This window comes from Oryzias latipes, chromosome 11 (genome assembly GCF_002234675.1).
Source record: "Oryzias latipes chromosome 11, ASM223467v1".
Classification (NCBI taxonomy): Eukaryota; Metazoa; Chordata; class Actinopteri; order Beloniformes; family Adrianichthyidae; genus Oryzias; species Oryzias latipes.
Genome location: NC_019869.2, coordinates 5466774 through 5480275, shown reverse-complemented (window position 1 = coordinate 5480275; position 13502 = coordinate 5466774). Strand labels below are relative to the sequence as shown.

Here is a 13502-nt window from a genome sequence, read left to right as displayed (position 1 = left end):
AGCACAGAGACAGCCTTGTTAAAAATCGTTAATGATGTCAGATGTGCCTTGGATTCAGGTCAGATCTCAGTACTAGTTCTGTTAGATCTAAGTGCAGCTTTTGATACTGTTGATCACCTGATCCTTGTAAACAGACTTAAAAGTCTTGGCCTTTCAGGGACTGTTCTCAAGTGGTTCGATTCTTATCTCATGGAGAGAAACTTTATGGTAAGCATGGACACACACTTTTCTAGGGTCCATGAAATTAATTGTGGTGTGCCTCAAGGTTCCGTCCTTGGCCCCTTGCTTTTTAACATTTACATGCTTCCTCTGGGGAATGTCATCAGGAGCCACAACATCAGTTTTCATAGCTATGCTGATGATACCCAGCTGTACATAGCTATGTCTCCTGATGACACAAGACCAATAGAAGCACTTTTTAACTGTATTTTAGATGTAAAATTATGGATGGCAAATATTTTTCTGCAGCTCAACCAGGAAAAAACTGAAATTTTAGTTATTGGTCCTGAAGCCAAGAGGGAGAAACAGTTTCTGAAGCTGCAGGAACTTTCATTAAGTCATTCAGAAACAGTCAGAAACCTGGGTGTTATTTTTGACTCTAAGCTGACTTTTATCCCCCATATAAAACAGGTGGTTAAAACTGGCTTTTATCATCTTAGAAATCTGGCTAGAGTCTGCCCACTGCTCTCTCTTGCTAATATGGAGATGCTAATGCATGCCTGTGATGCTGCATTTGGCTGTCTATGCGGCTGTTCACGGAGGGGGAGGTTCCAATTATTAGCGTTTCCAGCATCCTGTTTTTGTGCTCAGCCTATTTCTCATTGTCCTTGCCATCACTTAAGGGGTGGGAGGTGTGAAAGGAGTGGGGGGCTAGGTACGGGGAGGGGGGCCCTATTTATTTATTTATTAATTTTTATTTTATTTTTAATTCGTCAATACTTGTTTTTATATTTTGTTGTGTTTTAATGTAAAGCACTTTGTGTTATATTGTTATATGAAAAGTGCTTTATAAATAAAGTTTGATTGATTGATTGAATTTCAAATGGAGGGAACTTCCAGAACAAATGACAGCGCCTGAGGAATCAAACTGTGGTGTGGACCAAACTACCCCGAGTGAAAGTCACCATAGACACACAGAATACAGGAAAATACCTCCATGCATATGAGAAAAATAAATATATCATTATGTGACAAAAAAAAGGAACTTGTGAAACCTTAAATGTGCCAATTTCGGATATTTATGGATTTTTTCCGTTTCTAAGACAGTCCAGGGTGTACCCCGCTTTCAACCGACAGGGGCTAGGATAGGTTAAAGTTACCTCATGGCCCCAAAAAAGGGGTAAAGCAGGTTATTGATAGATGCACGATAAGTTAGATCTGCATCCAGGACTTGAGTTCAATGAAATGACTCTCTGTGGAAGCTGTGGTTTTCTGCAGATATCTAATGGTTAGTGATGCCTGGAATAGACGTCAACAGAAAACCCCATGACTCTGAAAGCCTTCAGGCAGCTGTGAGAGAAGAAGAAATAAAAAATAAATTTAAAAAAAGACTGAGACTTTTCATGAGGCCACATCCCTCAGAAAATCCCTGAAATAATAATAATACAGTCCCAGTTAACTTGTCATTGACATTTTACTAAAACATGGTTTACATTGATGGTTTGCTGAAATATGAAAGGAAATAATAATTATTGGCAAAACATAAAACAGCAGGATCGTCTGCAATGAAACAAAAGATTACAAGAGCTTCTGTGCTTCATTTTGTGCTGGAGAGAAGAAGAAAAAAAAGGAGAGGCAGAAAAGCGGGGCAACTATAAATAGAATAGTGATGAGGGAGAGACGAGATGCCATAGAGACTGAGAGGATGAAGAGGTGAAAAAAAGAAAAATAGAAAACAGCCAAGGAAATGAAGCACAGCCTCCACCAGTGTGTCCTCCACAACCCAGAATGATTCTTTTATTCAAACAACCAAAGTCAGAAACAACCAATGCATGTTCAATACAACCAATTATAATCAAGAAAAAACCCACGTGTACACAGGTAGGCGTCTTCTGTTTCACCAAGGAACCCACTGCATTTACAAACAGAAAAATAACCGATTTTTGTGTCATAGAGCTGCAAATAACAGAAAGCACACAGGAAAATGTAGTGCCATACAACAGAATCTAGAATTATTTAGAGAGCCAAACTAATCTGTCTGAGCCTTCTATACACTATCAATACCAAACGACACTGTTCTTTTATTACACTTAAACACCGTGTGCCTCAATTCTTCCAATTAAACGGGTTTTCCAATGTTTGGATACTCTTTAAAAACGCACTTTATCTGAATTAATTGCACAAAATGGAACTAGATCAATGGTACAGTCACATTGAGCGTCTCTGCTGCTCATTTACAGACACTTTGACAGCTCTTTGAAGCTCTCACACAACCCTTATTCTCTTGTTTTACTCTATGCAAGGAACAATAGAATAATAAACAATTACTGTTGCTGTTAAGGTCAACTAAACACTGTAAAAGGTAGATTTCTTTCCTGTTTTTGCACATTTCAAAATAAAAATTTTCAAATTATACTTTTTAAAATGAACTGAATTAATTCAGAATTTCTTAAACTCACAGTAGCAATCAAGAAATGCTTTATCTTTGCCTTTTTAATTAGCTAATAAAACACTTCTGCTTTGGGCTTTATAATTTAAAGAAGTTTCACGCTTTTATTTTGGTAGTCTGACATTTTTTTCTATATCCTCAATATGTAACTCTTCTGCTTTTGTCATATGCTGTTATTCTGGAACTTCTGTCATCTCTCAAGGCCGTGTCACACAGCCACTTTGTACAATTTGCGTATTTTCCACACAGGAAATTAGTGTCTTTCGTGATCCACGTGTGATCTACGTAATCCATAAGTGTTTCTTGTGTTCGTCGATGGTCGATGTACACAGATGTTCGATAAGTCTTTACAGGAATTCGGTTTTGAGCTATTTATGTTTGTATGCAATTACTGCATAAATCTTACACAATTGTACATGACTTTTCACGCATGTACCACCGATGTTTAACTTATAGATCGCGTATGCGTCGCACAGACCATGTTAACATAACGTAATGGACGCACAAATCACTAATGAGTTCAGTATAAACAGCGCACTAATCACGCACGGTTCACGTTCTACGTTGGTTTACCTGTTCTTTGTGTGGTTTATTAGGATTTCTTCTGTGGTTTTTAGGTGGTTCATTCGTGATACATCTGTGAAAATTTCACATAAAGATTTTTCTCACTTTTTTCACCAATTTTCTTTAGTTTTAACTTTTTCAACTGTATAAAAAAAGAAACGAGAGGATCTGCTAATCTATGATAATCCATCATCTGTATGTTTTTGTTCATGACCATGAGGGAAATTGAAGTAAACCTAAATCTGAAGAATTTGTTTTTTTCTGGCTTTTTTCTAACATTTGTGGTTCAGAAAAACTATTTTACATAACAGAACGCGTCCATGATATATAATTACCACGTTCAGCTTTAAATGGAATTCTGAGTCAAAACAGGGTTTAAGGATGCAACATAAGTACAAGCTGGAGAGATAAAAAAAAACCTTAATCAATGCTGCCAATTAGAACATCGCTAATGTATTCCAACTTTGGCATGGTATTAATTAAAATATGGTTTTTGCACTTTATTTTGACAAAAAATGTCAATAATCAGGGTAAAAAGGCCATCAAGTATGAAACAAAATAAAACTAATTCATCATTTTTGTTTGCTAAATTTACATTTCACTGCAAGTGCAGCTGAGAAGCAACAACTTCCCACTTTAGATAATTGGAGCATCATTAAAGCATTTGAGTGAAGAAATTCTGCATTTGCCAAAAAATAGAAACATGGTGTTAATCTGCATTCCTCTCAAATAAAAGCAAGTTTACTAAAAGCCTAGCAAAATAAAGAAAAAAACACTTATGACCTCAAATTTAAATAGCGTTTTAACGTTTTTTTCAGTTGTGCAAATGCTTGAGATCTGAATTTAAAGACCCACTTGTTAATTTTTCTGATGATGGAGGGCATATGTAAAGACATTTAAGCTCAAAATTGTATTTCTGAGTATTTCTTTGTTCAAATTGCTGTGAATCAGGAGCCAATGGAAAAATGCTGTCTAAAAAAGATTGTATTTGTAATGTACGCCACAAGCTCCCTGCTCCGAGCTCTCAGCCATGGGGAGGGGAAGAGGGGGCGGAGTTACTCTGGCCAACAATCCCACCCACAATTTAGGAGCAAATTTTAAATGGACTCCTGATTCTCTGCAGAAACTATGCCCTAGAAAACAACACCGATTTTTTGATTTTGTCTAGAAATGGCATCGTCCTAATGAAAAGAGCACTGGGAAGGCTTTGAAAAGAAACCCAAGGATGATCAGAGGGGGTCTTTCACTGAAAATCAGCTACAGCCACTTCCTCCAGTTTATTTGAATGCTCACAATGCTTTTTTTTAACTCTTTTATACAGAAAAATATACTCTAAATTTAAATTAGATCCCAGTTATTTGTGGAGAAAACCTTCAAACCCTCAACTCACTTAAGGCCCAGCTCTCCTTCATTTTTCTGAGTCAAATACATATGCAGAGAAAAAAAACATTTTAACAAAACAATACTCCATATATTGTCTGTATACTGCTTCTATTTGTGTCAACAAGGATGTTTTTAATATATTCTAATATTTCTGTGCAATCTTTCAAATCTCCATCATCAGAGGAACTGGCAGAAAGATGGGGAGAGCAGAAGAGATGTGATCAGAGGTCAAAAGCCTTTCTCACAAGAAGACGACCAAGAGGATAAAGCGAACGATTTCACCAAAGTGCTACAATACTGTGTAGGTATTTGTATTTTCTCCAAACATTCATTTCCTGACCTCTGAAACTACGGAAACAGGTGAAGCAGCCACACCTGGAGGGCTGCTTTTCAAAGCTACATTATGGAAAACAGACGCACTAAATCTACTTTGATTACATCAGACGGATGGAAACAAACCCAGGAGGACGTGCGTGTGGTTATGTCGCCTCAAACACCCAGTGAGAAGAGTGCAACACCAATAAATAATACTCTATAAATCCTTGTAAAACCCGGGATGGAGGTGCGTCCCATCCTTTTTTCGACAGCAGCTTTGTAAAATACTGAAACACACGCCCAGAAATGTTAGGAAGTACTTCCTCCAGCGTTTGGGACAAAAGCAGCTCCTTTCACTAAAAGCCCATTAGTGGAAATGTATATTCATCATGCTCAGCAACATCCACAAATATATGCAGCAGCTGCATCATATTATCAGAAAGAAGTCGGCATCCAGAAAATGCCAGTTTAAAGACCCACTCCAATGGAAAGATGATGTTTTTGTGGCATTTTTCTCTTGATCGACGATAAATATTGGGAAAATTAAGCAGAAAAAGATTTGTGATGCATTTGTGATGTAGAAAATACACTGGGCGGGGCCACAAGCTCCATTTGGAGGAGCTCCAATTCTGATGGATCCACCTGTAGACAAATAGATCCATAAAAGTCTTTGTTTTCCTCGTCTGAGCTGGAGTGTGGATCTAAACTCGATTGCTCTGATATCGCTCGCCATTTTTGTTGCACCAGTTGGGGGTGTGAGGGGCTGTAAGTTAGCGGGAGAGCATGTAAACCGAGACCTTTCAGCTATGGGGAGGAGAACGACTCCGCCCACAACTCAGAGGTGAAATTCTGATGTACTTTTGCAGTAACTATGTCCAAGAAAACGACACACACTTTTAGATTTTGGCTAAAAACGGCATCATCAGAATGAAAAGTCCACCGGGAACGCTTTGAAAAAGGGATCAAAAGATGATCGGAGTGGGACTTTAAAGCCAAACGAATGTGCTGCAACACGTCAGCATTAATTAGAGCAGTCACAACGAGGATTTCTGTTGAGTCAATCCATAAATAAACAAATATAAACTGTGCAGCAGTTCGTACGGCTAAGACGTCACACATTAAACAACCAAATGACCTCAGAGACGTCAGTCCAGCCTCCATTTGGCGTGTCGGAACTGTACATCGATCGCTCCCGTCCGACACAAATCATCCTCTCACAAAGCAGAGACGGCCCTCCGGGGATGAACACAGTGCATTTCAGCGGAGCTAAATCAGATTTCTCTCAAGTCTGTGTTCGAATGTTTCATCTCTGAAGGCTGTATGGCGTTTAAATGGATTCATGTTGTCAGTGTTTGAGTGGAGCAGCTCAGATTTACGTTGTGTGCATCTAAACAGAGGACCGGACACTCTCTTTTGTCCAGACGACAGTAAGCAAATAAATATATTCTCTCTGTTTTTTTGTTGTTTTTTTCTTTGGGGGGTGTTACGGCTCCCAGTCGTCGTCGTGGTGTTGTGAGGCGATGATGACCACCACGGTGAGGATGGTGCACAGCACGATGGAGGCGATGCCCACGGCCAAGCTGATGAAGGAGAAGTTGCGCGCTTCTCTGGAGGCTATTTCCGCCGTCACCATGTCGCCTCTGGCTATGGCGGTGCGCACCTGAGCCATGAAAGAGAGAAAGAGGAGGCGGGGGAGGATCATCGTCCAAAAATATGCACGAGTGGGAGCAGGAGAGCGCCTGCAACCCTCCTGTGAGGATCGATTTAGCTGCATGCACAGAGCAGGCCACTGCACACGTCAACAACACGCAGCGACCGCACACACGGCTCAGTCCGGCGCGTCCACGCCTCGTCAGCTCCGCTCAGGTCATCGCCAGTTGAGCAGGCCCCCAGGACAAAATCCATTCTGTGGGGTTGCACTGACGATGCTGCGGTTACGTAACCGGCTCCACTGGGTGTAAGTAGCACATTCACACACACTAATGGCAGGCGTTAAAAAGAAGGGGGGGGTCACCAGACTGCACACAGGTGCCATCACTCACCTGGACGGGAATCAGGTAAGCTTAGAGAAGGGAGTCTCTTTGACTATTTGACTCTTTTTGGTACCTTCAGAGGAAGTTTGGGGCAGTTATACCGAACTGTAGTTTTTGTTGGATTTATTAAAATCCAAACGGTAATCAAAAGGATACTGGAAATCCAGTCAGTTTTTTCTGCTTCTCATCCATTTTTTTAAAACAATAAAATGCCAAAAAAATAACAAGTTTGGATGCAGCTACGTCATCATTTGGGAAAAGTTTTAACTGTGAGACAGAAAAGCTGCTTTTTCTTCTTACTCTTCAATATTATTGTGATTCAAAAGATAAAAAAATGACTGCATGTGTTTTTAAAAGGATGGGAAGCAAAAAGTAGCTAATTTGAATTTAAATCTTCGGTTAGTTAAACAAAAAAATTACTTTTAGACTTTTAGGTCAGCTTTAGGTCAACATGAAGGCCAAAGGATTCATCATTTCCTACTAAAACATATTGTAACCAGATAAAATAATATTTAAGCAAAAACAGTTTTGCTCATTTTAATTCTTTTGAATTTTGTCAATTTTCATGTTTTTCCGCAAATTAGACTCAAAAAACTTGGAATTTTCTGGTTAAAATCCTTGCCTTGGTGGTTTGGCACAGAATTTTTTTACTTTTTTGACTTTTACTTTGAACTATTGTTTGTATTTTTCTTTTGTCATAGTAAACATAAAGATAATATAAGCTTTTTTTTAAAATAGGAAATAGTTTATAGCTTTTGACAGGTGTTGCATGACTTCCTTTCAAAATAAAATACATCTTATAGGATCATCTCAATGCAGAAAATGTAGTAGGTACTGTGATGTCAGCAGTAATTGAAAGAAATACTACAAAAACATATATTTAGACAGTTTATTTTACCATTTAAGGTGCATCTCAGCCTGAGAATTATAAATCTAGCTCAATAAAATTAATTACGAGCTAATTACGTGTTTTTGGACGAGAGTCACACTTTAAATTCCTAAATATTTTTCTGTGAAACTTAATTCCGGTAGTGCACACAGACCTGCAACTGGTTTTAAGTGGTAACCAGCGCTTAAAAATGCTTTAGCTCAACTTTGGTATGTTGGAGCATTATGGGTAACGTAGTCCGGAGCCTTACTAAGTTTGTGAATGAGCTGAATAAAGTTTAACTTATACAACTGTTTAGTTTTGCATGTTGCACCTTTATAGTCCAAAAATATGTTACTTTACATAATTAAAAACATTATTTTTTTCTTTCTCTAATCATGGAGAGCCACCATGGAGGGGTAAAAGAGCCCCAAGTGTAGGCCTGCACAATATACCGCAAATTTATCGTTATCGTGACATAAAGCTGTGCAATATGCATACCGCAAAAGATGGCAAAAATTGCAATAAATGGTTACCTTGACCCTTGTGCTATCCTAGGCACTTTAACATTGGGAGTGGGGTCATCTAGACCCACTAGACAGTGCACTGAACCTTTTTTCTTCAATGATTTGTGATCTTCACTGGTGTCCATGGATTACATGAAATCTTTCCACTTTTATCCACCTTTGTCATGGTAGGGAGAACACGTCAATGTAAGGGTGGGGTCATCTAAGATAGCACAAGGGTTAAATGTGCTAAAACAATCTCATGGCAGCTTGAAATATTGAATAAATGAAATAAATCCCTTTATGCATTTAACCAATCGGAAGGACCCGTTTACGCTGTTGATCAATCAAATGAGCCCTTTTATGTTTGATGTTTGCCTCCTATGTCGACAAGGGTCATTTGGAGTATAATTTTTATACTGTTGCATTGAAATGGAAATTATGTTTTTGGTTGGTTTGATATTTGTTTATATACCGCAAATTATATCGTTATCGCAATATTAATCACCATTATCGCATATCGCGAGTTTTCCTCATATCGTGCAGCCCTACCCAAGTGGCTTCAAAAGTCTCATGTTGTAGCCCCCCCTTCTTGCAATTCAACAGTCAGAACATCATGGGGTTAAACTCACCTGCACCGCTTTGATGATTGCAATGATGCCTGTCGGCCAGAAGCAGCAGACGGTGGTGAGCACCGCGATGGGCAGGTAGTCGTGCGGCGGCCGGCGGTCCATCAGGGTGATGCTGGGCGGCATTTGCATGGGGTGAATCTGCCCCGGCGCCATCCCGGGGTGAGCTCCTCCGGCGGCCATGTAGGGCTGACCCTGAGGAGACAGGGAGGAGGGAGGAGCTGCTTGACAAAAAAGCTCCTCCTTTCAGCAGCAAAGGAGCAGCCAGGCAGCACAGCTTGATGGGATTACAGGGGCAGATTTAGGATTTTTCCCTGCAGTTTAGCATATTTGTTTTAACTTTAGAGCACATTTATTGGAGTCCACGCCTGCTGGAGATCAGCCTTTACACCTGCAGAGAACCATGACATCCTCCAGTTATAATTATCATTATTCGAGATAGAAAATGGAGCAGCTCTGTGTATGTAGATGTGCACCCCAGTCAGATCTTTGCCTTTGAGTTCAGCAGGTTTTATGCTTTCTGCTGTCCAGGAATTTCAATGCTCCAAAAAAATTGCAGCCAAATCTCAGCTTGAACTGTCCTTTAGACACACGTCGTTTGTGTCCAGGAAAGTTGCACAAGCCGTCTGTTTTTATAAAGGGGTTCGGATGAGGACACGTTTTGCTCTGCTAAATTTATTTATTTGGCTTTAAATATAAAAGTCAGAGTTGCGCTCGGTCCAGATGGCTTCATTTGAAAGTTTTAGGACTCCAAAAATAGAAGAAGAAGAAATGCTCTCTGGTTTTTTCATATAAACAAAGAGTCTGCACAGAAACATAAAACTAAGTGAGACAAAGTTGTAAAGATAAAACATTAAAAGAATTTAGATGTTTTTTTCTAATAATTCTGTCCTGCAGCAGCAGCAGCAGCCAAAATGTCACCCCCACCACAAACTCAAACACACTCCAGAACGTGCACACGCCTAGTTCCCGGCAAAAATTAAAAAAAAATATATATTTATATTTTGGGCATAGTGAACGACCCCCCCCCCCCCAAAAAAAAAAATATGATGACATCACAGCAGGAGAAACACTCCAAAAAATGAATAGGGCCAAAAATTTCTTATGGGGCTAAAAAAACCAAAAAATTCAAAATGCACCAAAGAAACCAAAACACTATTGTCAGTGGCTTGGCGGCCATTTGGTGACAAATTGTGCAGTTTCTGTGATTTATTTACACTTTATCAATATCAAATGTAAAAAAAAAAAAGAAACTTTACAAAATTTCATATGTCAACAAGTCTATAACCGTAACCAGTGTTTTGTTGAATTTCAATCACCTTTAGTGCCTTCTATAAATGCCTCCTAACTCCTTGAGCATCAGTGGGAAGCTACTCGCACACTTTTTACCAAAATATTGTAAATATTTAATACACGAATCCTTGGCTCAAGCTAAACAAAACAATGAAAATAGTAGGAATGTGGGCAAAAAACCTCCATTGCTAAGGAAATCCAAAAATTTACTTTTTCTGATTCTTCTAAAAAAAACAACATAAATGTTCATCACCACAGGAGACCAAAGGATGTAATGGTTGCTATGGAGAGAAAAACCAAAATAAAAGCCGACATTCGAAAAAAAAAACATGCCGCTCTGACCAGGGTGGCAGGGGCAGAAAGAGAGTGAGGGGCGTGTAGCAGCTGCTCAGCCAGTGAGGGCGGGTCTGAAGGGGGCAGTTAGGGCGGATATGGAAATACTGCCTTGCTCAAAGGTTTATTTCAGGGTTTTTTCTAAGATTTCCTTGTACATCATATCATTTTCACATCAAGCTAATTAATGCATCAAAGGACATTTCAAATCTTTTAATAAAAAATGTTTCAGAAGCTTTTTTGCCTGATCATAAATCACTGTTTTGAAGCAGAATCACAGAGTCAGAGGAGAGGGAAGAAATTCAGGCCACAAAATGTTGAAGAGTTTAACTTTTTCTACTCTGTTGTATTCATTTCTGACCAAACTTACGTCTAAACCAGTGAAGTGACTTTTTCAGCAGAATCAAAAATGGGATTTTGAGATGTTTAGATACGTCTGGCTCACCGATGCCACCGGGTACACCGGTACGTAAGCTGTGCAGGGCTGCAGCTGCAGGGGGTAGCCCGTGTGGATGTATCCCACAGGGGGGTGCGGCATGGTGCCTCCGGGGCCTTGGGTCTGGACGGTGTAGCCCTGAGGGGCCCCGTTTGGCCCCATGGGGCCGCAGTGAAACTGGGTTTCTTGGAGGTATCCCTCAGAGCCCGGCGGTGGAGGTGGGGGCGGGTACCCCGGCTGGGTCCCGGGCGCCACGGGCATGTTGGGGTGCTGGGGGATGTTGGGATCCTGCGGGCCCGGTAGGTATGGAGGGGGCTGCATGGCCTGACGGCTGGGGTCGTTGAGCCCTGAGACGCAGGAACGGCGTGAAGGAAAACAGACAGGAGAGCATTTCAAAAAAATAAAAAAAGCAGAAAAAGAAAGCAGAGGTGCGGAGAGGAGAACGTGTTATCTAACTCGAGCACGACCACAGATTGATGTCTCATCTCACTTCTGAAGATGTGGAAGCAATAGCACAGAAAACTTCAAAAAAAAAGAAAAAACCTCCATGAAACCTGATATTTTCCAACCTGCTCGGCCTGGGCGCTAATTATGACGGTGATTGACAGCTTCACTTCTAACAAAGAAGACCTTTTCCTCCACCCCCCACACCCCCTACCTTCACATCCCAGCTGGTTAGGAGTACGAAATATGGCATTTCAGATGTGGAAAAGCTCGTTTTGATTTTTCTGCTGCCTCCTTTTATTTTGTCAAATACAGCAGGGCAGGGACAGGGGGGGGGGGGGGGGGTGAGGTAATACAGGGTGACACGTGAATGGAAAAGAGGGGAGGGGGGCAAGATGGTAAAAAAAAACTAAAAACTAAAACAGAGGGTGAGATCCAACAGGACAGAGGAAGCAAAGTAATGACGGCTTGTGCTCTGGGAGCTGCTTTACGTAACGCTCCCTGACCCTGTCACAAGGAGGAGGTGGACCACAAACAGACAAGAGGGGGAAAGGAGGAGACGCATGGAGAGGAGTAAGGTCAGGACGGGAAAAGAAACTGCAGCTAAAAGAGGAGGACTGATGGAAGAAACACACACACACACACACACACACACACCCACACACACACACACACAGGTTACCCGAAACGCTCGATGTAAATCATTAAAATGTGGAAAAAAGGAAATCCTTTCCAGGAAGAAATCTAAAATAGATAACCTTGTGAGATGTCTGAGGTGCATAAAATCACTGGGAGAGGCTGGAGGCTATGAAATCATGGATGTGTTCATCACTCCCTTCTCCAGGCTGCTTCAAACAGTTTATCATCCAGGAAAAAAAATATTATTTCTTTCTTGAAATGCACACATACACCAACATTTCCATTCCTCATTCCCGATGAGAAGATAGATCGTGTTTAATTATGATATTGTGGCATTTCCAACAAACAGACACAACGTAATTACAGTTCTGCTGCAATTCTGGAAACAAAAAGCAACTTTTACGCCTTAAAATCCTCAAAAATGAGACATTTTTAAAGAGAAACATGAAACCAAAGTTTGGTGTCGTAGATTTCTGGAGGCTTTAGCTCTCACATTCCGGTGTTTGTTTTTTTGATGCAGTGTCATTTTTTCATGAGCATCCGTGGATGTTTGACTGCAGTTCCACAGCTCGGAGTGGACAGCTGTCGCGTTAGCAGCAGCTGTTTGTCCGCTTCTTCACCCCCGTTTCCACGACCGAAACGACCGATTTACGCGCGTGACAAGACAAAAGATGCGTAAAAACCCCCAACAAACATCATTTTGAGAAAGATGCAGGTGGGAAAAGGCACGCGCAAACACCCACATCAAAGAGAGGCCTCGTGCGTAATGATCAGACACATTATGAGGGTGGGAAGCTGAGAATATTGATGGCATTTTTGGGGGGGTCGAATTCAGTGCGACAGAATTGTTTGGAAAGCAAAAACGCCGCGTGATTCTGTCACTTTCAGCTGTCAGGAGGCCCCGCGGGGATTTCTTCCACGCAGCTCCCGCACAGCCTCCTCCAGAAGCGGAGAGAACCGCTGAGGACGATGGAGGATGGAGGAGGACGCACCGCAGAAATGCAGCTTTAAGCAGGGGGCTCGTCGGTGACCGTCCGTGCGCAGCCTCACCGTGTTTTTCTGATGACATGATGTTCGGCGCGCCTCCTCTGCTCACTGCCTTCGCTCCAAAAATCCCGGCGTCTGATCTTCTTCTTCAATGGCTCGCACTTTATTTTTTTACTCCACGCGACCCATCCTCAGGATGTCTTCATCTCACAGAGGCCTTGGTTTTGGTGGGCGCGGGGGGTTCCAGCTCAGTCCGCACGCGCACAGGTCCCCCCCTCTCTCTCTCGGTGTGGGAGCCTGCTGCTCTGACGAGGTTTCTCCACGGACGCGTCGCTGTTCATTGAATTAATGAGAGCCAGAGCTGCTGTGGCCTTAAAGTGACAGGAAGACGCGCCAAAGTCCAGCAAAGCCTCACTTTGGTCAAGTTTTCAGCAGAAAATGTAAAAAATCCAAGAAAGAAGCAG

At 41.3% G+C, this 13502-nt stretch overlaps 1 protein-coding gene across 1 annotated transcript; it reads right to left on the bottom strand.

Annotated features, from left to right (window-relative positions):
• Window positions 1–1929: 1929 nt before the first annotated feature.
• Window positions 1930–13348, bottom strand: LOC101168222 (proline-rich transmembrane protein 1). Its single transcript, XM_004073942.4, has 4 exons — window positions 13102–13348; window positions 10978–11315; window positions 8910–9101; window positions 1930–6530 (listed from the first exon to the last, which is right to left on the bottom strand). Exons 1-4 carry the CDS (start codon window positions 13118–13120, stop codon window positions 6354–6356), a joined length of 726 nt encoding a protein of 241 aa, XP_004073990.1. The 5' UTR covers window positions 13121–13348; the 3' UTR covers window positions 1930–6353.
• Between the last annotated feature and the right edge of the window lie 154 nt (window positions 13349–13502).